General features: G+C 41.5%; 1 protein-coding gene across 1 annotated transcript in view; it reads right to left on the minus strand.

Moving 5' to 3' along the window:
* Ube3d (ubiquitin protein ligase E3D) overlaps positions 1 to 22792 on the minus strand; it is a 160285-nt gene that overhangs the window by 66873 nt on the left and 70620 nt on the right. Inside the window, exon 9 of the mRNA XM_021172683.3 lies at positions 9771 to 9909. Within this exon, the coding sequence (XP_021028342.2) occupies positions 9771 to 9909 (139 nt within the window). The remainder of the gene's footprint in view (positions 1 to 9770; positions 9910 to 22792) is intronic.

Genomic DNA, 22792 nt, shown 5'->3' on the forward strand with positions numbered 1-22792 from the left:
GGCTGGGGAGGCAGAAATCCGCCCTCAGTAGGGCCACAAGCCTCTCCGGTCAGAAAAGCACCAGGGTAGCTAGGGCACAGGGTCCGCTGACACTCGCCAGCTACCCACAACACCCGCCACAGGATCTTAAGACTTCTGGTGAGTGGAACACACCTTCTGCTCCAATCCAATTGCACACGGGACCTGAGACTGCATTAGTTAGGGAAGCAGAAAACCTACCTGAGTAGGACCACAGGCCTCTTCCGGCCGGACCAGCACCAGGGTAGCTAGAGCACAGGGTCGGCTGACACCCGCCAGCTACCCAGGACCCCAGCCACAGGATTTTGAGACTGCTGGTGAGTGGAACACAACTTCTGCTCCAATCTTTAAACAGTGACAACGACAACAACTAACCCCAGAGATTACCAGATGGCGAAAGGTAAACATAATAATCTTACTAACAGAAACCAAGACCACTCACCATCAGCAGAACCCAGCACTCACACTTTGCCCAGTCCAGGGCACCCCAACACACCGGAAAAGCTAGACACGGATCTAAAAGCATATCTCACGATGATGGTAGAAGACTTCAAGAAGGACTTTAATAACACACTTAAAGAAATACAAAGGAACACTGGTAAACAGGTAGAAGACAGTAAAGAGGAAGCACAAAAATCCCTTAAAGAATTGCAGGAGAACACTGCTAAAGAGTTACAAATCCTTAAAGAAAAACAGGATAACATAATCAAACAGGTAGAAGTCCTTACAGAAAAACAGGAAAACACATCCAAACAGATGATGGAAGTGAACAAAACCATACTAGACCTAAAAAGGGAAGTAGACACAATAAAGAAAACCCAAAATGAGGCAACACTGGAGATAGAAACCCTAGGAAAGAAATCTGGAACCATAGATACCAGCATCAGCAACAGAATACAAGAGATGGAAGAGAGAATCTCAGGTGCAGAAGATTCCATAGAGAACATCGGCACAACAATCAAGGAAAATGTAAAATGCAAAAAGATCCTAACTCAAAACATCCAAGAAATACAGGACACAATGAGAAGACCAAACCTACGGATAATAGGAGTGGATGAGAATGAAGATTTTCAACTCAAAGGATCAGCAAACATCTTCAACAAAATTATAGAAGAAAACTTCCCAAATCTAAAGAAAGAGATGCCCATGAACATACAAGAAGCCTACAGAACTACAAATAGACTGGACCAGAAAAGAAATACCTCCCGACACATAATAATCAGAACAACAAATGCTCTAAATAAAGACAGAATACTAAAAGCAGTAAGAGGAAAAGGCCAAGTAACATATAAAGGCAAGCCTATCAGAATTACACCAGATTTCTCACCAGAGACTATGAAAGCCAGAAGATCCTGGACGGATGTTATACAGACACTAAAAGAACACAAACTCCAGCCCAGGCTACTATACCCAGCCAAACTCTCAATTAACATAGATGGAGAAACCAAAGTATTCCACGACAAAACCAAATTCACACATTATCTCTCCACGAATCCAGCCCTTCAAAGGATAATAACAGAAAAAAAAAACAATACAAGGACAGGAACCACGCCCTAGAAACAACAAGAAGGTAATCCCTCAACAAACCTAAAAGAAGACAGCCACAAGAACAGAATGCCAACTTTAACAACAAAAATAACAGGAAACAACAATTACTTTTCCTTAATATCTCTTAATATCAATGGACTCAACTCCCCGATAAAAAGACATAGACTAACAAACTGGCTACACAAACAAGACCCAACATTTTGCTGCTTACAGGAAACTCATCTCAGAGAAAAAGATAGACACTACCTCAGAATGAAACGCTGGAAAACAATTTTCCAAGCAAATGGTATGAAGAAACAAGCTGGAGTAGCCATTCTAATATCTGATAAGATTGACTTCCAACCCAAAGTCATCAAAAAAGACAGGGAGGGGCACCTCATACTCATCAAAGGTAAAATCCTCCAAGAGGAACTATCAATCCTGAATATCTATGCTCCAAATACAAAGGCAGCCACATTCATTAAAGAAACTTTAGTAAATCTCAAAGCACACATTGCATCTCATACAATAATAGTGGGAGACTTCAACACACCACTTTCACCAATGAACAGATCATGGAAACAGAAACTAAACAGGGACACAGTGAAACTAACAGAAATTATGAATCAAATGGATCTGGCAGATATCTACAGAACATTCTAACCTAAAACAAAAGGATATACCTTGTTTTCAGCACCTCATGGTACCTTCTCCAAAATTGACCACATAATTGGTCACAAAACAGGCCTCAACAGATACAAAAATATTAAAATTGTCCCATTCATCCTATCAGATCACCATGGACTAAGGCTGATCTTCAATAACAAAATAAATAATAGAAAGCCAACCTTCATGTGGAAACTGAACAACACTCTTCTCAATGATACCTTGGTCAAGGAAGGAATAAAGAAAGAAATTAAGGACTTTTTAGAGTTCAATGAAAATGAAGCCACAACATACCCAAACTTATGGGACGCAATGAAAGCATTTCTAAGAGGAAAACTCATAGCTCTGAGTGCCTCCAAAAGGAAACTAGAGAGAGCACACATTAGCAGCTTGACAACATACCTAAAAGCACTAGAACAAAAGGAAGCAAATTCACCCAAGAGGAGTAGACGGAAATAATCAAACTCAGGGGCGAAATCAACCAAGTGGAAACAAGAAGAACTATTCAAAGAATCAACCAATCAAGGAGCTGGTTCTTTGAGAAAATCAACAAGATAGATAAACCCTTAGCCAGACTCACTAGAGGGCACAGGGAAAGCATCCTAATTAACAAAATGAGAAATGAAAAAGGAGACATAACAACAGATCCTGAAGACATCCAAAACACCATCAGATCCTTCTACCAAAGGCTATACTCAACAAAACTGGAGAACCTGGATAAAATGGAGAAGTTCCTAGACAGATACCAGGTACCAAAGTTGAATCAAGATCAGGTTAATGATCTAAACAGCCCTATATCCCCCAAAGAAATAGAAGCAGTCATTAATAGTCTCCCAATTAAAAAAATCCCAGGACCAGATGGGTTTAGTGCAGAGTTCTATCAGACCTTCAAAGAAGATCTAATCCCAGTTCTTCACAAACTATTCCACAAAATAGAAACAGAAGGTACTCTACCCAACTCATTCTATGAAGCCACAATTACTCTGATACCTAAACCACAAAAAGACCCAACAAAGATAGAAAACTTCAGACCAATATCCCTTATGAATATTGATGCAAAAATCCTCAATAAAGTTCTTGCTAACCGAATCCAAGAACACATCAAAACAATCATTCATCCTGACCAAGTAGGTTTCATCCCAGGGATGCAGGGATGGTTCAATATACGGAAATCCATCAACATAATCCAGTATATAAACAAACTCAAAAGACAAAAACCACATGGTCATCTCGTTAGATGTGGAAAAAGCATTTGACAAGATCCAACACCCATTCATGATAAAAGTATTGGAAAGATCAGGAATTCAAGGCCCATACCTAAACATGATAAAAGCAATCTACAGCAAACCAGTAGCCAACATCAAAGTAAACGGTGAGAAGCTTGAAGCAATCCCTCTAAAATCAGGGACTAGAAAAGGCTGTCCACTTTCTCCATACCTATTCAACATTGTACTTGAAGTCCTAGCCAGAGCAATTCGACAACAAAAGGAGATCAAAGGGATACAAATTGGAAAAGATGAAGTCAAAATATCACTTTTTGCAGATGATATGATAGTATATATAAGTGACCCTAAAAATTCCACCAGAGAACTCCTAAGCCTGACAAACAGCTTCGGTGAAGTAGCTGGATATAAAATTAACTCAAACAAATCAATGGCCTTTCTCTACACAAAGAATAAACAGGCTGAGAAAGAAATTAGGGAAACAACACCCTTCTCAATAGTCACAAATAATATAAAATATCTTGGCGTGACTCTAACTAAGGAAGTGAAAGATCTGTATAATAAAAACTTCAAGTCTCTCAAGAAAGAAATTATAGAAGATCTCAGAAGATGGAAAGATCTCCCATGCTCATGGATTGGCAGGATCAACATTGTAAAAATGGCTATCTTGCCAAAAGCAATCTATAGATTCAATGCAATCCCCATCAAAATTCCAACTCAATTCTTCAACGAATTAGAAAGTGCAATCTGCAAATTCATCTGGAATAACAAAAAACCTAGGATAGCAAAAACTCTTCTCAAGGATAAAAGAACCTCTGGTGGAATCACCATGCCGGACCTAAAGCTCTACTACAGAGCAATTGTGATAAAAACTGCATGGTACTGGTATAGTGACAGACAAATAGACCAATGGAATAGAATTGAAGACCCAGAAATGAACCCACACACCTACGGTCACTTGATCTTCGACAAGGGAGCTAAAAACATCCAGTGGAAGAAAGACAGCATTTTCAACAAATGGTGCTGGCACAACTGGTTGTTAACATGTAGAAGAATGCGAATCGATCCATTCCTATCTCCTTGTACTAAGGTCAAGTCTAAGTGAATCAAGGAACTTCACATAAAACCAGAGACACTGAAACTTATAGAGGAGAAAGTGGGGAAAAGCCTTGAAGATATGGGCACAGGGGAAAAATTCTTGAATAGAACAGTAATGGCTTGTGCTGTAAGATCGAGAATTGACAAGTGGGACCTCATGAAACTGCAAAGCTTCTGCAAGGCAAAAGACACCATCAATAAGACAAAAAAACCACCAACAGATTGGGAAAGGATCTTCACCTATCCTAAATCAGATAAGGGACTAATATCCAATATATATAAAGAACTCAAGAAGGTGGACACCAGAAAGTCAAATAACCCCATTAAAAAATGGGGCTCAGAACTGAACAAAGAATTCTCACCTGAGGAATACCGAATGGCAGAGAAGCACCTGAAAAAATCTTCAACATCCTTAATCATCAGGGAAATGCAAATCAAAACAACCCTGAGATTCCACCTCACACCAGTCAGAATGGCTAAGATCAAAAATTCAGGTGACAGCAGATGCTGGCGAGGATGTGGAGAAAGAGGAACACTTCTCCATTGTTGGTGGGATTGCAAGCTTGTACAACCACTCTGGAAATCAGTCTGGCGGTTCCTCAGAAAATTGGACATAGTACTACCGGAGGATCCAGCAATACCTCTCCTGGGCATATATCCAGAAGATGTCCCAACCGGTAAAAAGGACACATGCTCCACTATGTTCATAGCAGCCCTATTTATAATAGCCAGAAGCTGGAAAGAACCCAGATGTCCCTCAACAGAGGAATGGATACAGAAAATGTGGTACATTTACACAATGGAGTACTATTCAGCTATTAAAAAGAATGAATTTATGAAATTCCTAGCCAAATGGATGGACCTGGAGGGCATCATCTTGAGTGAAATAACACAATCACAAAAGAACTCACACAATATGTATTCACTGATAAGTGGATATTAGCCCAAAACTTAGGATACCCAAGATATAAGATACAATTTACTAAATGCATGAAACTCATGAAGAATGAAGACCAAAGTGTGGACACTGTGCCCCTTCTTAGAATTGGGAACAAAACACCCAGGGAAGGAGTTACTGAGACAAAATTCGTAGCTGTGATGAAAGGATGGACCATTTAGAGACTGCCGTATCCAGGGATCCTTCCCATAAGCAGCTTCTAAACGCTGACACCATTGCGTACACTAGCAAGATTTTGCTGAAAGGACCCAAATATAGCTGTCTCTTGTGAGACTATGCCGGGGCCTAGCAAACACAGGAGTGGATGTTCACAGTCAGCTATTGGATGTATCACAGGGCTCCCAATAGAGAAGCTAGAGAAAGTACCCAAGGAGCTAAAGGGATCTGCAACCCTATTGTCAGAACAACATGATGTACTAACCAGAACCCCGGAGCTCTTGTCTCTAGCTGCATATGTATCGAAAGATGGCCTAGTCGGCCATCATTGGAAAGAGAGGCCCATTGGACTTGCAAACTTTATATGCCCCAATATAGGGGAATGCCAGGGCCAAAAGAATGGGAATGGGTGGGTAGGGAAGTGGGGGGCGCTATGGGGGACTTTTGGGATAGCATTGGAAATGTAACTGAGGAAAATATGTAATAAAAATATTAAAAATTAAAAAAAAAAGAAGTGAATTCTTCTCATTTTCCCCATTTGTACAAAGCTCTTTGCTGCAATTTCAGTGACGATGGACCTCCATACTCAGCCTGGTTGACAAATCTCAAACCTGGATTAATGACGGGAATGCTGCTTCTACTCTGGTGATATTCTGCTCCTGTTCTGCATGCCTCTTGTACAGCCTTCCTGATTTCTATAATATCACATAGCCATGCCAACCTGCATGTTAGCTGTGCATGCCTCCATCCATCCAGTGCTTCTTAACTGCTTTATACATCAGGATCTATGTTCTGCTAATACAATACTGAACAAAACACACATTTCTGTTCCATTAGTTCCTCAGCACTAGGACAGAATACCCAATGGAAACAGCAACCATCGGGGAAGATTTGCCTTGGCCCACTGTTTGTGAAGTCTCTGTCCCTCAAGGTAGAGAGGCATGGTTGGGCTCATGGCAGTAAGAGAGAAAGTAGCAAGCTGTTCACAGCTCAGCAGCTAGGAATACAGGCTAAACCTAAGGACAGGCCCTGCCCACGATGGACAATTCTGGTTAAGCTAGATCCTCCTAAAAGGTTCTGAAACAGCATCACAAGCTGGCTGGAGACTCAAAGACATGAGTCTTTGAGGCTCTTTCAGATTCGAAGCTTCACACCCCCTGCTCCCATACAGCACGAGCTTCACTAGAGGAAGAGGACAAATGGACACCACCATCACATAGGGCAATAGGGTTAAAAAATAACAGTGATGAGGAGAAGGGAACTCAGGGAGGGAGTCAAACTAAGCTCTTGTGGGAGGGGACACCTGATCTGAGACCCAAAAGCAAGAACCAGCCATGTAGAAAGACCTGGCACAGAATATTCTAATGGCAGAGAAAACAACCAGAATGCTGATGCTGTGGCCTGGGATCACAGGAGTGAGGAGAGAAAGGACAGCAGGGTCCAGTGCAGCTCAGCTTCACAGGGCAGAACAATGAGCAGCTGGGGTTTTCCTCTTATCACAGCAGAAAGCCATGGGGGAAAATTCTAAGTAAGGAATGATTACACCCATCCTCTTCTTGTGGCCTCCACAGTAACTAAAAGCAGTGATTCTCGAAGAAATCTGCATCTATTTGCAGATAACCATACTGGGGAGATTACATGTTATCACAGAGCTCAGGAAGCTAGAATTATGACATTTGCACCAAAATGGAGACGTTATAATACAGAGAGCGAATTCAGCTCTGCTCGCAGTCATTGCCACAGCCTGGGAAGGAAAGAACTGGAAAGATAAGGCTGAGCATCCTAACCAAGTCATTCTGCTACTTCGCAGCTCTTGCTAAAAGAGCTCTTCTTAGAGAGAATGTGTGGCCCTCTAATGAGTTTCCATTAAAACCCACCTCAAATGCAGGCAGAACTAGCAGCTCTTCTCTCAATGATCAGAAATGACTAAGTAGGTGTCACAAAGATGAAATGAAGAATATGTCTCTCCAGTGCTGCCAGGAGCCTTCTCTATTTTCTCTGATGCTTTATGTGGAGTTAGGGCCTGCTGAGAGTCATTCGCAGAATGCTCCTGGTGACAATACATCCCACATCTTTCCTGGGGTAAGGACAGGGATGGACTTCAACAGGCGTTGTTCATAAGACTCTGCAAAGTTTCTCATGTTCTGTGATGATCACTCAGCAAAGGACAGAAACCAGAAGTCAGGAGGCCACGGGAAAGACCACTGATGCTCTGACAGATCTCAAAGCTCCTGTCATTAGAGATGCTGGGAGCACACTGATGTCACTGACGAAAGGATGCCCTTCCATGCATCTGTGTTTATATGATGCTGAGATGCCACCCTTAAAGGGTGAAGGTAGAAAAAATATCAGTTCCTTCTCTCAAGTCCCTCTGCCTCTATTTAGATTATTCCTGGACTTCTAAGCTCGTTGAAACTTCTGTTCAGGTTGCTTTGTAATAAAATTATTCTCAGTTTAGATCATACATGAAAGACTATCCTATCTCCCCTAATAATCCATAAAATTCCAGAAGTAGGGACCACCACCTGATGTAAAAATCTCAAATAGTCCATGAGAGACAGAAGAGAATATACTATGAATGTTGCTCCTCTGAAATAGCTGCTAAGTTGTACCTCTCTCCATAAAAAGAGATGGTCATAACCAAATGTTTGTGCTACTCATTACAAAGACTGATTACAGAATTTTAAATCATATCTGGTTCAAGGTGGCATACAAATAAACCATTTTATATTAATGTAAAATGACAGAGTATATGTGGACACTCTGGAAGATACAGATGATAGAATCCACCTCTACCTACACTCATGCGTCTCAACTCACAATATTTCAGGCATGGTGTGTGTGTGTGTCTATGCCCGTGCGTGTGCATGTGTATGTGTGTGCTGAGGAGTAACGATGATACAGCTTCAGTTTGGTCTCCAGCAGACCAGAGGCCTTCTGGAGTTTCCCTCCTGCAGAAGGAGAAAGTGTGATTTAAGGTCCCTCTAAATGTCTGGGATTGAAGTTGGTTAACAATAGAGAAAGAGTGATACAGAAGCCGGAGTCTGAACTTTGTGTTGGCACCCATGGTTCAGACAAAGGAAGTGACTCACAGAGACAACAGATACAACAGATTCCCAAGAAAATATGGAGTAAATTACACTGGAGCACGTGTTTTTGATCCATTTCCTGAATTTTCCATGTCCTATTTGCCATGCGACAGAGAAACACTAAGTCACACCTTCTGCTCTTGGCACTGTCCTAGAATATATCAGCAACCCTTCCCAGGAACTGCCCACTCTACCTGTACTCACTTCCTGGCAGTGCATGCCTCTCCCACCAGTGTCTGAGATCTTATGAATATTATTCTACTCTTGTAAGCCAGAGAGATGCACTCAGTTTTATTCACTAGCTTTAGGGTCACAACACAAGCCACTACTTAACTCTCATCCTTAGTTTCCATTTGCCACCTCATGTGACAATTTACTGGCTGCTAAGGAAGACTTGTACTCCTGTCATCCAGTCTACATGAGCAGCAGGGAACTATACAAATAAATGCCCAGGGCAGGGAGAAGGGCTGAGGGAGGGGCTGAGGAGAGAGAATGGTCCTGAGAACATGGATTCTCCAGCCCTAGTAAACATCCAGTCAGCATCTGGCTTCAAGCCACTGAAAATGACCCAACGGGTTTGCTCTAGAGCAGTGGTTCTCAACCAGTAGGTCGTGGGGGTTGCATACAAATATCCTGAACTGATAATTTCATGACAATTCACAACAGTAGCAAAATTACAGTTATGAAGTAGCAATGAAATTATTCTATGTTTGGGGGTTGCTCTACAGCATGAGGAGCTGTTTAAAAGCTGTTGTCACAGTGTTAGGAAGGCTGAGAACCTCTTGGCCAGATCTTCTTGCCACTTCTCTTGAGGAAAAGAAGACAGAGGTTAGGGCAAGACCTGGAGATGGAGCTGTGGGTCTGCCCGTGCTAGATAATGCCTGACTTCCGAGGCTTCACGTGGTCCCTCACTGAAGAGAGCATTGTGCTCCTGACTATCATTGTCATTGTCATTTGAAACTGGCTCACCATGGACTCTCTCCTGTGAATGACAAGATCTTTGAAAAACCTCTTCATTAAGGAGCTGTTTCTTACCTGGAAGGAATTCATTTGGCGAAGGGACAGAGGCAGGGAGGCATTGTTCCTGGATAGTATTAACAGCAGCTCCAAACAAGTTGCAGAGGGCAGGGTTAAAGGGTGGACACTGATGTCACCTTCCCAGGAGCTAGCAAGCCTGAAAAACACAGATATGTTAACTTTCATAAATGCCTGGTCGGAATAATTTTAAAAACATGACATGGAAGAGAACTACATTGTGTACGCATGTTTATATACTGTCCTCATTATGTGAGAAGAATATATCAAAGGTAAAGATATAAACAAGGTATGGCTTGGTGGATAAAGGAGCTTTTTTGCCCCATCTGAGGACTTGAGTCTGAATCCCAGGACCCTCACGGGGAAAAGACAAAACTGAGTCTGGTGACCTTCAGTGTGTGCTTTGGCATGGGTACATACATATATACATACATACACACACACATACACATACACACACACACACACACACACACACACACATTCACATGCACACAAAAAATGCAGAATAAATTTTTATATTCATAAGATAAAAGTCCAAACCACTTTTATGCTGTTGCTGGCATAAAGCAGAAGGAGCACTCATTTTTTCAGGTAGTTACTTCATATTCAAATTACAGGAGTCATAGGATGTCCAGGCTGATGGGTGAGACCAGCTGGGAGGGGTGGGGGAAGTGATGGCTAACACATTCGCTGTCTCCCATGTTGCACGGGCTCTGTTCACACAGAATGTCTTGATGACCCTTCAGCCACCTAAGCAAGAGCCGTCACTTTCATTTTATAGATGTGGAACCATTCTGAGTGTAGAGGGACTTAGGAAATGTCTGGGTCAGTGACTTTCAGACTTTTAAAGTGTTGGGATCCTTTTGTTCAAAAGTCTTGCGACAGGCCAACTGCCACACAAATAAAAGCAAAGATGCCGTTTGAAGAGGCTGAACTGGCAGGATGTTGCCCTTCATCCTTCAGAGGGGCCCTTGAAGCGGCTTTGTGGGATCTGTGGAGCCCAGTTGAAAAGTCTTTCATGTGACAGAGCAGGAAACTGAGCACCGGGCACTAGACACAGAAAGAGGCCCTGTCTGAGAGGAGGCAGACGTGGGGACAGTGGTAAGGCCGTGTCTAGAATCCTGACTTTCAAGTTCTCCAATTAACGAGAAACCCCAGGCGACAAGGCTGAGAGGTGATACACGAACAGTATAGCTTTTGCTTCTGTTTCCTTGAGGATCTCCTGTGTGATGCCCACTAGAGCATCTCGCCACCATTCTTCTAAAGAGAACAGACACACACACATACGAAATACACAGCACGCATACATTTACTTTATAAATATGTGTATTCTTTTGCCATTTCTATGAACTTAAGCTCGAAAAATCTAACTGTATACAGATCTGTGGTAACTGCCGTTTGAGGAGCATCGGTGGTTGAGTTGATTCTAGCACCAAGCAGGTGATGTATTCTGCTGATTGGTTTCTGATGTGTGTGGCAGAGCAAACCCTGCCTATTGCAGGGACTAGAACAGGCGGCACCCACTTTCCTATATAAGACTGGACTTAACACGGAAGTGTTTGAATGAATTCTGTGCTGTGGAGATTATTATTTTATACGGATTGCTTCTGTTCTTCTTTCTGCTTTTACACATTATAGTACATTCTCAACATTTCTCTGAATTAGAGATAACGACAACACTATCTTTTCTAAAAGTAAAACATCGATTCAGCCCAGTGGCTCAGGGCTCACTCTCACCTCTCTCTACATACCCTCCCCCAAGACACAGAGCTAAACTTCCGGTCCTGTATAGCACTGAACTATGTACTACTCTGACCAGAGAGGCAGCGTCTGGGTCTAGAAAGCCCGTATTCCTTCTAGGACTTGAACTTCTCCTAAAAAATGCGGACAGTACCATCTCTCTGGAGAGACCCTGCTTGCTGTTATTTAATAGCACGTGCATATCAACTACCGCACTTACTGCACCGCCATGCCAGTACCCTTACTGGGAATGTCTTCCCGTCTCACCCCCTCCAGGCTTAGGATTAGACCTGAATGCATTCCTCTTGCTTTGCAGTCTTATTTGGAAATAAAGATTAGACACTTGCCTCAAAGCTGCTGATTTTACAGACAACCTCAGTTTTGTTTTTCAGTTCTGGAGAATCAAACCCACGGCCTGTGCGTACTTAGCAAGCACTGTACGAGAGCACTATATCCTTAGTCCCACACTCAGTATTTTTTGCCTTTGAAGGTATACTAGAAATGTTCCCCCCTTACAATATGTTTAGAAACTAATTTAAGCACCCAGAAGTCACACTTTGAACCTCACCAACCACAATAGGGCTCACTGAAGCTATCTGCATTCTGAAAATTAATGTATACTAAAAATATTTGCTTCAAACTTGCATCTCCTTAAAAGCCACAGAATACTTCCTTAGATTGTGAGTGTCCCTTGGAGCTCTCCAGTGAGCTAACGCCTAACCCAAGCTGGTTATGAGCCTTCGGGAAGGGCATCTTGACTTAAGTGAGCACGGTGATTGGCCGGGCCCTGCTGCACTCTGAGGAAGAGCACATTCAAGGCAGGACTGCTGGCTCACCATTTTCCAGTCCCTCCTTGGCAGTAATAGTTTTGCAAGTAGAAGAGAAAACAATAAATATACAAATAAATATTTAAAGAGTTATCTGGGTTTATTATGGTTGTAAGCTCTTCTCTACGATGTGTGCTTAAATTTTATAAGTCTAGATCTTAAGTTTCTTCCATCATTTCTCCTGGGCCTGACACATCCAGACAGCAGGCGTGCTGACTGTATGTGTTGTCTCATTACCTAGAGGAGCCCTGATTGGCAGGCACTGTTTATTCCAGCAGTCAGAAGGGTCACATGATTGGCCAGCACCACATGGTGAGTGAAATGGTGGAACCAGAGGGGTCAGCTTGACTTCAATCCAAAGACTACCCTGTCCCCATCACTCTACACGGGTACCTGAGGATGCTATGTACACAGTGGTCCTCTCCACACAGAAAGAAGTAGACTCTTGCCACTGATTGTGCTGATCCCTGTCTCTGTATAGCCACCTTTTCTCTAATGTACATGCAGAGCTAAGAACAGGTTCATTCTTCTATAAGAAGTTATTTTTGTCTGTCTCAAGATATTATTTTATTAAATAGAGTATTCCAAAGTTTGAATTAAAAAGGTAACCAGACACACATGGGAAAATATTCATATTAAATCAAAATATCTATATATCATGAAGAAATAGATTAGAAAACAGTATAACACAGTAGTTCTCAATCTTCCTAATGCTGAGACCCTTTCATTACAGTTCCTCAGGTTGTGGTGACCCCCCAACCCTAAGATTATCTCTGTTGCTACTCTGTAACAATTTTGCTACTATTGTGAGTCGAAGTGTAAATATCTTTATGCAGTCTATCTGATATTCTAATCTTATGAAAATGTCATTCAAGTCCCCAAGGGTCATGACACAAAGGTTGAGGACCATGGGAACAGTGCATCACTGATTATTTTCCTTAGAGGGAAATAGCTTTGTCTTTTTTTTTTTTTTCCCCCTTCACACACTTTTTTTATCTTGTCCAGAAAAAAGTTCCTTTTATGATGTTGCTATCGATTCTGGTGCAGACAAAAGCATGTTTCAATGTTGAGTAAAGGTTTCAGCTTTTTAAAAATCATTTATTTATTTATTTTAATCATTATTTATTTATTTACTCTCTTCAGACACACCAGAAGAGTGCATCGGATTCCATGACAGATGGTTGTGAGCCACCATGTGGTTGTTGGGAATTGAACTCAGAACCTCTGAAGGAGCAGTCAGTGCTCTTAACCGCTGAGCCATCTCTCCAGCCCCAGGTTTCAACTGTTTAAATGGCTGTCTATGGGGTGAACCATCAAAAAGAGCATTCAAGCAAAAATGGCAATACTTTAGCACTGGCTTGTCACTCACAAGCAAGTCATCCTTGCTAAACATATACAGTCTGGTGACTTAAACAAACCAACCAACAAACAAACAAACAAACAAAAAACCAAAAAATAATACTTAACTCATATAATATGTTACAGCATCATGATTTATATGGAAGGACACTGATGGTGTCAAAAGTTACAAAGGAAAGTAGCTATCCATATTTTTATGTGATTACAAACATCTACATGGTTTCAACCCAGCTCTTAATACATTCTGTGATTCAGCTGTTTTCCTTACAGGCTTCTTTGTCCTGACCCTAGAGCTGGGATGTGACGGGAAAGAAACACGAGTATGACCCTTCTCAGCCAGACCCCACACTCTGTGCTCTACCATAAAAATTCTCCTAGATATTATTTAGTTGCTTCCATCCTAAAAGATTATAACCCCAAAGGTCAACAATCAATAACTTTCAGGTATCCCAAGACCCCACCCTCACTTTAAGCAATCTGAATACATGTTTTGTGCACTTAGTCGAAGCAGCCAGATTTAAGATGGCTCAGGCTTCTCATATTCTACCAGCCCCAACTGTCAATGTTAAAATTTACAAACTGCCTCTTATTTCAATCACATTAATTCATAGATAAAGACGTATTACTTGAAAAATAAAAGTGGTAGTTTAGGAGAAAAAGAGTTCTGGCTATCTTTCCTCTAAATCTTTACATAATATTTTTACATTCTTTCTTCAATTAAGGAAGCAGTGTGGGAGTGTAGGAGAGAAGAAAGGAGAGGAGAGGAGACAGGACAGATGCAGAGAAGAGGGGGAAGCGTCGGGACATAGTTAGAACTCAGTTTACATTAAAACACAGCAGTTATGACATGGGTTTTAAGACACATGTTGACACAGCTGAGATGTCACTTGTACCTACCCACCCATGACTCAAACATCAGTGCACATCTGATAACAACGATGATCAAAGCCTGTTGTGAGACATGGGGCAGACTCAGGCTTTACTTTTGGTATTTCCTGCAAAGCATCATAACTATTAGATGGGAATCAGTCATCCCCCACTAGGAATCAACAGGAAAGATACTTCAAAGGGAACAAGGAACCAAACATCAGTCGAAAGCCATTTCCTTGACTTTTAAGCAGGGAAGGAAAAGCTTTTCCTAAGAGGCCAGAACTGTCAGTTGGTGACCAGAGTCTGAGAGTCTGAAATGCAAGCAGAGGCCACTCTGTCCACTTTACTAAACCTTTGCATCAGGGAAACTCCCAGGAGAGCTAGCTCACTATATGGCCTGTCTATTTCAAGACAACAGGAAAGGGAGGAAATGTCAGGCTTTCACTTCTAACGAAAATGGTGATATTGAGAATGAACAAGCCAATCGATATCAGGAAAACAACCCAGAAAAAACAGAGGGTATGAGCATGGAAGTCATTCAGTGCAATGCAAATTGGAATGGCCGGGGTGGCATAGGAACCGAACACTGAAAATTAAAGTATCTTCAAACCGTTCAACATATTGCCTGAGAAGAAAAGGTGCTAGCAATATGAGAAAACCAAGATGAAAGACGTGAACTTAGATCTTGGATCTCTCACATGTTAGGAGACGATACGGACTTTTAAATGCTAGAACTGAAGACAACAGCATACAAAAGATACTTCAATATAATACTTCTCAAGCCTACAGATGTCAGAAACGCAGCTGAAAAACTATAATAATAAAAACCACAGATTTAGTCTCTCAAAATAAGAAAGCAGGCAAGGGACCACAACTAGGTAAGGGACCACAAGGGAGTCATAGAATCACGACTATAAACCTGTTTGATATGGAAGTTGCACAAGCAAACAAACTGAAGGAACTATTCTCAAGGACACAGAGTGTAAAAAAAAAAAAAAAAAAAAAGAACTAAATGGAGTGCTGCAGTGTTTCTGGTAAGTCATGTTAACACTGCTACCCACTCAGTTCAAAAGCATACTTGTCTGTGCATGGCCACAGGACAGATCCCATCCCCAGTATTAGAAGGTGCTGCAGCCTGTAACTCTAGCAGTTGGAAGGTAGAGGCAGGGGGAAGAGAAGCTTAAGGCCATCCTTGACTATAGAGAGCGTACAAGGCCTGCCAGGGCTACTTGAGACTCTAAAGAAGCAGAGAAGGGGAGAGGGAAAGACAGAGAGACAGAGACAAACAGGGAAACAGAGAGAGACAGACAGACAGGGAGACAGAGAACTAACTCATGAAAACAGACCATGTAAATGCATGTTCCTAATACATTTTAAATATGATTTATTAAGTAATGAACAGAATCCACATGACATTCTTTTTCTGGAAAAAAAATACAGAAAAACCTTGGTTTTAAAAAAAAAATCATACTGGGGACTGGAGAGATGGCTCAGTGGTTAAGAGCACTGACTGTTCTTCCGAAGGTCATGAGTTCAAATCCCAGCAACCACATGGTGGCTCACAGCCATCTGTACAGCTATAGTGTACTCATAGACATAAAATAAATACATCTATTAAAAAAATCATACTACTTCTCTAAATTAAAGAACTCTAGAAAGCCAGAATTGGGGTATATGACTCTTGAAAGTTCTACTTTTTAAATCGCTAGTAAGATCTGTGACCTTGTCAAGGAAAACCTCCCAGGGACCAAAAAGTCCATGGAAGGCCTGCAGACAGCCTGGGCTAGCAGAGTGCTGCCTCGTACACTTGAACGCCTGATATGACCCCCAGAACAGCAGAAACCCAGCATTACACCTGTGCTCTCAGCACTCTGGAGGCAGAGGTAAGACGATAAGAATATCAAGGTCATTCGTTCTCAGTGATCCAGCCTGGGCTACATGAAACATTGTCTTTAAAAAATGTTCAAGGGAAACAGTTCTGCTTTAAGTAATATAATAATGGGCTAGAGAGATGACTCGACAGCTAAGAGCACTGGCTTGCTCTTGCAGAGCAAAAGGTTTGATCCCCAGCACCTCTATATGGTGAGGTGGTTCATAACCATCCGTAACTCTAGTTCTAAGGGATACAACGCCCTCTTCTGACCTCTGTGGACACTGCATGCATATACTTACGTGAAGGTACAACATTCATAAAGTAGGATAAATAAATGTAAACAAAGATAGTAATAGAACAGTCTCAAAACAGCATATTAATTCTTGCCTACAAATTGAGATTACCAGGAAATGAGGTTTTGTTTGTTAGAAATGATTACATTATTGCAAGACAGGAATTGGCGGGAACATAAGAATATACCAAAACCACCAGAAACAAAACACAATTTAGAGCATTCAAAATATATCCCTTTGGCATATTAATAAGTTTTATTTGTTTGGGGACTCACAAACAGGCTTACAATGTAGCCCATGCTGGCCTTAAAACTCACTGCAATTTTCTTGCTACCACCTCACAAGTGCTGGGTTTACAGGGGTGAGGTACTGGGTACTGGGGATTGGACCCAGGCCATCATGCATTCTGGGTAAGCATTCTGCCAATTAAGCTACTTTAAAGAGAATCTGGTCTATAGACAACCTCTCTGAAACTTCCTAATTGGAGTGATTTCACTGAGAACATAAAATTGTAAGCCTATTTAAAGAGGCCAGCTGCTCCCTTAGATCGAAAACAAAACCCAAAACCCTTTGTATCATAGAAAATCTCAAATACACAAAAGCAAGAGACAGGTCTACCAAGTTCATGCACACAGAACTGAGGAAAACTCTGAGTTGGGCCTGTAGACCAATCCACTACATCTGCTCTTAATATCTGGTCTTCTGTAGATTCTAAAAACCAGTGACTTTATAGGCATGGAGGGCACCTCTGCCAGGCATCAGTCCTACAGGAAAGCTCTTTGCACATGTGCAAACCAATGGAGCTTCCCTTAACTCCAATCACTTTTCTCAACCCTCATTCCATTAAAGATCTCTATCTTTGGACAGGTGAATTGGACATATGCTCTCTCATCTTTACAAACTTTCCATTTGTAACATTTTTTTTTTCACTGATTGACACACTATGTAGCAGGCGGGGTTTGGTAGCATTTCCAACAGTCAACTTCAAACCATCTGTCCTGAACAGTCTAGAAAGTGGTCCACAATTACTGTATGAGCCCATTTATTACATATAGAGAAAGGGAATGTAAGAGAATAGTGAGTAACAGAATCAGTAGAGACAGAGCACGCCAGCATCATGGGTACTTAAAACATCGGGCTGAAAGGAATGGAGTAGCTGAGCTGAGAAAGAAACAGAAGGCAACACCATCAAATCAGGGGCTAACAGACACCCAGCAGAAATGAACCCGGGAACAAACCGGGGAACAGCTAGAGCTTCTGACTGAGGGTGTCCCAGATGGAGCAGACCATTCTCGCCAATGACACTTCCAAAGAAAAGAACAAATAGTAGTAGCTAAATAACACCATCAATGTCTTCCCAACCACCCAGCAGAAACGGACTGGAGAAGCCGAGCCAGTTGGCAACAGCTGGAGTTCTCAGCAGAGTCCTAAGCAGAGTTCTCCATCCCCTCCAAGCTTCTACCTTCTCTCTCTCACTGTCAACATTTTTATAGTTTCAAAGAAGCAACAGTAATCTCAGCTGGAAAGTTTACCTGACAACATTTTAAAAACCCTTAGTTATCTCTAGTCTATCTCCCCTTCCCAGGGAGATCCATGCTTTCTATAATAACATATACCTATCTTGACTTTAAGTTACTCTGAGGCCAGAAGCTGCAGGCTGCTGGATCTATAGACAAGTTTGCTAACAGCAGGGTAATTAGGTAAAGGATTTATTTCGAGTGCTCCCTTCCCTGGCCAAGCAGCCAGGAGCTCCTTACTGCCTTGGCTGGTTAACTCTTTGTGAACCAGAGATGAAGAAAGAGAATTAAAATCTTTTACTCAGGCACATAAAAACATACATTCATTCACACATTTACATTTTCATTCACACATTAACACATTCACATTTTTGTTGGGCCCGACCACCTGTCACATATACTCCACAGTATTCATGCATGCTTACACACACACATATACTCACACACATATAGACAGACATCCATATGGATGGATGGATGGATGGATGGATGGATGGATGGATGGATGGATGGATGGATGGATGGAGCGATAGATAGATGGATGGGGCAGAGCACTCCCCCCCCCAAACCAAATCATCTAACCACTTTATTTCTTTTCTCTGGCCCTTTTACACCTTCTTATATCAAAAGGTCTTTAGAAAATTCCTTGAGATAAAATGTTACATAAAATGGGAGTTACAGAGAGGTGTTGATAGTAAATTCAAAGCAGTGTTTCAATCTATAAGCCCATTATAAGTTCAAAGCAACAGTTTTACAAAGCCTCAATTTATCATAGTACATACCTATGACTTCATCCTTGTACCTAAATGTTTTCCTTGAACACAAATTTGTATCAAACCTATTTCTCTTTTTAGTGTAATTATGAAAGCTCATTATATTTCTTATTATGCAAACTTTATTTACCATTATGAGGAATGAACACATTTTATTCTTGAGTCTAACTTTATTACATATATCTAACAAAACAAGACCATCTCTTAAAACTTTCTTCCTAAAATTATTTGAATCAAATCAGGAATTCTTTAGAATCATTAATTCATCTAAACAACATTAATTCATGAAAGTTCATCTTTATGTTGACCTGCAAGATATCTGATCAATAGAGTTAGGTAATGCCCAGGAAAGGTGTAACATCAGCAAGAAGCAATTCTGAGATGAAGTCTCTTTGGGATCTTGCCTCATAGAGCTTACCCATCACAGACCATACAAAAGCTGTGGGCCATTTCCAACTAGACCACCTACTAGCCTTAGTCTATCCTAGATAGCTCCTGACAGAGTCCTCTTTGTTATTAACCTCTCTATGTCTGTGGATTGCAGTATAATTATCCTGTACTTTGTAGTTAATATCTACTTAGAAATGGGTACATACCATGTTTGTCTTTCTGGATCTGAGTTACTTCACTCAGGAAGATTTTTTTCCTAGCTCCATTCATTTGCCTGCAAATTTCATGATCTCATTGTTTTTGAGTGGGTGGAGATTGGAATAGGAGGGATCAGGTGGGGAGAAAATGGAGGGAGGGAGAGAGGACTGGAAGAGACAACTGGATATGGGGGACAATTTAGGGGTAAAGTAGAAGCTTAATGCAATAGAAACTCCCAGAAAGCCATGAGGGTGACCCTAGCTATTACTCCTAGCAATGGGGGATACAGATCCTGAACCATCTATTCCCTATAACCAGATAAGACCTCTATGGAGGGCTATGGGTGCCAAGCCAGCAACAAAACCTTTGACCTATAATTTGTCTTGCTAGCATGGTGTGCTTGGGTAAAGGGGGGCACAGAAATTGTGAGAGTAGCCAACCAATGACTGGTTCAGCTTAATATCCATGCCATAAGAAAGAGTCCATTTCTGACACTGCACATAGGACTGCACAAGAGGCTGGATAGCTCAGAGACTTAGGATAGAACCAAACATGACTGGGAAAAAAAAGTCAATGAAATGATTTCTAATGATATTCTGCTATACATATAGATTGGTGTCAAGCTCAACTGTCATCAGAGGCTTTATCCAGAAACTTACAGAAACAGATGCAGAAACCTGCAGCCAAACATTAGGCAGAGTTCAGGAAATGCTGCTGAAGAGGGGGTGAGGAAGGAAAGGATTGTAGGAGACAGGACACCAAAAGAAAACCCAAAGAATTAATGAACCTGGACTCACAAGTGCTCACTGAGACTAAATTGACAACCAGGGAGCCTGCATGGGTCAGCTGAGGCCCTATGCATGTTACAGTTATGTAGCTTGGTCTTAGTGTGGGACTCCTAACTGAGGAAGAGGGGACTGATACTTTTGCCTGCTTTTGGGACCTTTGTCTTCCTACTGGGTTGACTCTTCCAGCCTTACTATGAGGGAGGTGCCTAATCGTATCACAACTTGATATGCCATGTTTGGTTGATATCCCCAGACGGCCTATCCTTTTCTAAAGGGAAAGGAGGAAGAGTGGATGGGGAGAGAGGAGACAGGAGGTGGAGGGAGAGAGGGGAAACTGTGGATGAAAAATATGAAAGTATAAATTAGTAATAAAAACAAAGGACTGAAAAAAAAACCCCATTAGTTGCTAGCTATTTTTTGTTTTATTGCAGAGTTGGGTGGGAGGAGCAGCCTGCCCCAGACAGGAAGTAGTAGAGGGTATCTGAAATAAACATGCTGAAGTCTGGGACAGGAGAACATTTTGACAATTCTCCAACATAATGTACATTACACCATTATTCTCTAAGAACCAACTTGGTTTTACCAACAACCTGACATGCTACCATATGTCCTGAATTATTCTGGAGAAGATCCCATACAAGGTATCCTTTTTTGAAAAGATACCCACAATAAAACTTAACCTACTTTTTAAAAAAAGTTCACTATTATTCAATCTGTAATCAGTGTTTAAATTTCAATTGATTTATTAATATGCCTAAGGTTTGAGTCCAGACTAGACAAATATATTGCAACTAGCTGTCAAACATATCTTAAGTCATTTTTAATCTGTGCACTAACTTAAGACCCATCCCATGGGTAAGCACCAATCCCTGACACTATTAATGATATTCTGTTATGCTTGTAGACAGGAGCCTAGCATAACTGTCCTCTGAGAAGCTCCACTCAGAAGCTGACTGAAAGAGATACAGGTACCCACAGCTAAACATTGGACAAAGTTGGGGACTCTTATGGAAGAGTTGGAGGAAGGACTGAAGGCCATAGAAAGGATTGGAACTCCACAGGAAGACAAATACAGTCAACTAACCAGAACTCTGGGGACCTCTCAGCGACTGAGCTACCAACCAAGGAGCACACACAGGCTAGAACGAGGCCCCTGACACATATGTAGCAGATGTGCAGTTTTGTCTCCATGTGGGTCCCCCAACAATTGCAGCAAGAGCTTTCTCTAAAGCTGTTGCCTGACTATGGAATCTGTTCTCCAACAGGGCTGCCTTGTCTGGCCTCAGTGGGAGAAGATGTGCCTAACCCTACCGAGACTTGATGTATCAAGGTGTGGGGATATCCAGGAAGTCCCCACCCTTTCAGAAGATAAGGGGAGAGAGAAGGTACTCTGTTGGGGGAACAGGAGGAGGGCAGTAATTGGTATGTTTAAAGGAAGAAAGAAAGAAAGCTGACTACTGCACATGTGAAGCAAGCCAGTAAGCAGCTGTCTTCCACAGCTTCTGCATCTGCTCCTGCCTCCAGACTCCTGACCTGAAAGAGTTCCCGTACTGACTTCTTACAATAATGAACAGTAATATGGAAGTGTAAACCAAATAAAACCTTTTATCTCCAACTTGCTTTTTGGTCATGGTCATTTCATCAAAAGAAAAGAAATCCTAAGACACTCTAGATTCACACCTAGTTGGAAAAGATTAGAGAGAGAAACGATATCAGAGGAATGGTCCTTCACAAAGCCCTTACCCTGAAAACACAGACATTCCAGTTGAGCTACCAGAACATAAAAAATGCCAGACATAGTGTTGTGTCTTGCAATTCCAGGGGTGGGAATGTAGAGACAGGAGGATTCCTGGGGCTCACCTGCCAGCAATTCCAGTCTAACTGGGATCTCTAAGCTAGTGAGTGAGCCTGTCTCAAGAGTCAGATAGCAGGCTATGGATAATATTCAAGGTTGTTCTCTGGTTTCCATATGCATGTGTACCAAAGTGTACTTACACACACACACACACACACACACACATACGGGTGAGGCGAATACTTGTTTTCTTAAATAATGACATAATCATTACCAGTTAATTTTTAAAATAAATCTCCTTATGGGGTCTTCTGATAAAAGTTATGCTAACAACTGTTTGAAACCCTAAAAGCAACATGCTACTAGGGACTTGTAAATCTGTCTCCTGCTGTTTCTGCTGTGAGTAACTTAACAAAAGAGTTTACTCAAAAATATTCTAATTTATATGATTAAGTAAAGCACTGATTAAAAAAAAAAAAGAAAGCTGGAAAAGTCGAGAGAATTGCCTAGTTATCTGTCATAGAGAAGATATTTCTACCAATGGGGGAACCAACTGCTCCTTAAGAATCTGGCTTGTATATAACTGAATACCTATC

This window comes from Mus caroli, unplaced genomic scaffold (genome assembly GCF_978045245.1).
Source record: "Mus caroli unplaced genomic scaffold, Mus_caroli_1 scaffold_11, whole genome shotgun sequence".
In the NCBI taxonomy this organism is placed as follows: Eukaryota; Metazoa; Chordata; class Mammalia; order Rodentia; family Muridae; genus Mus; species Mus caroli.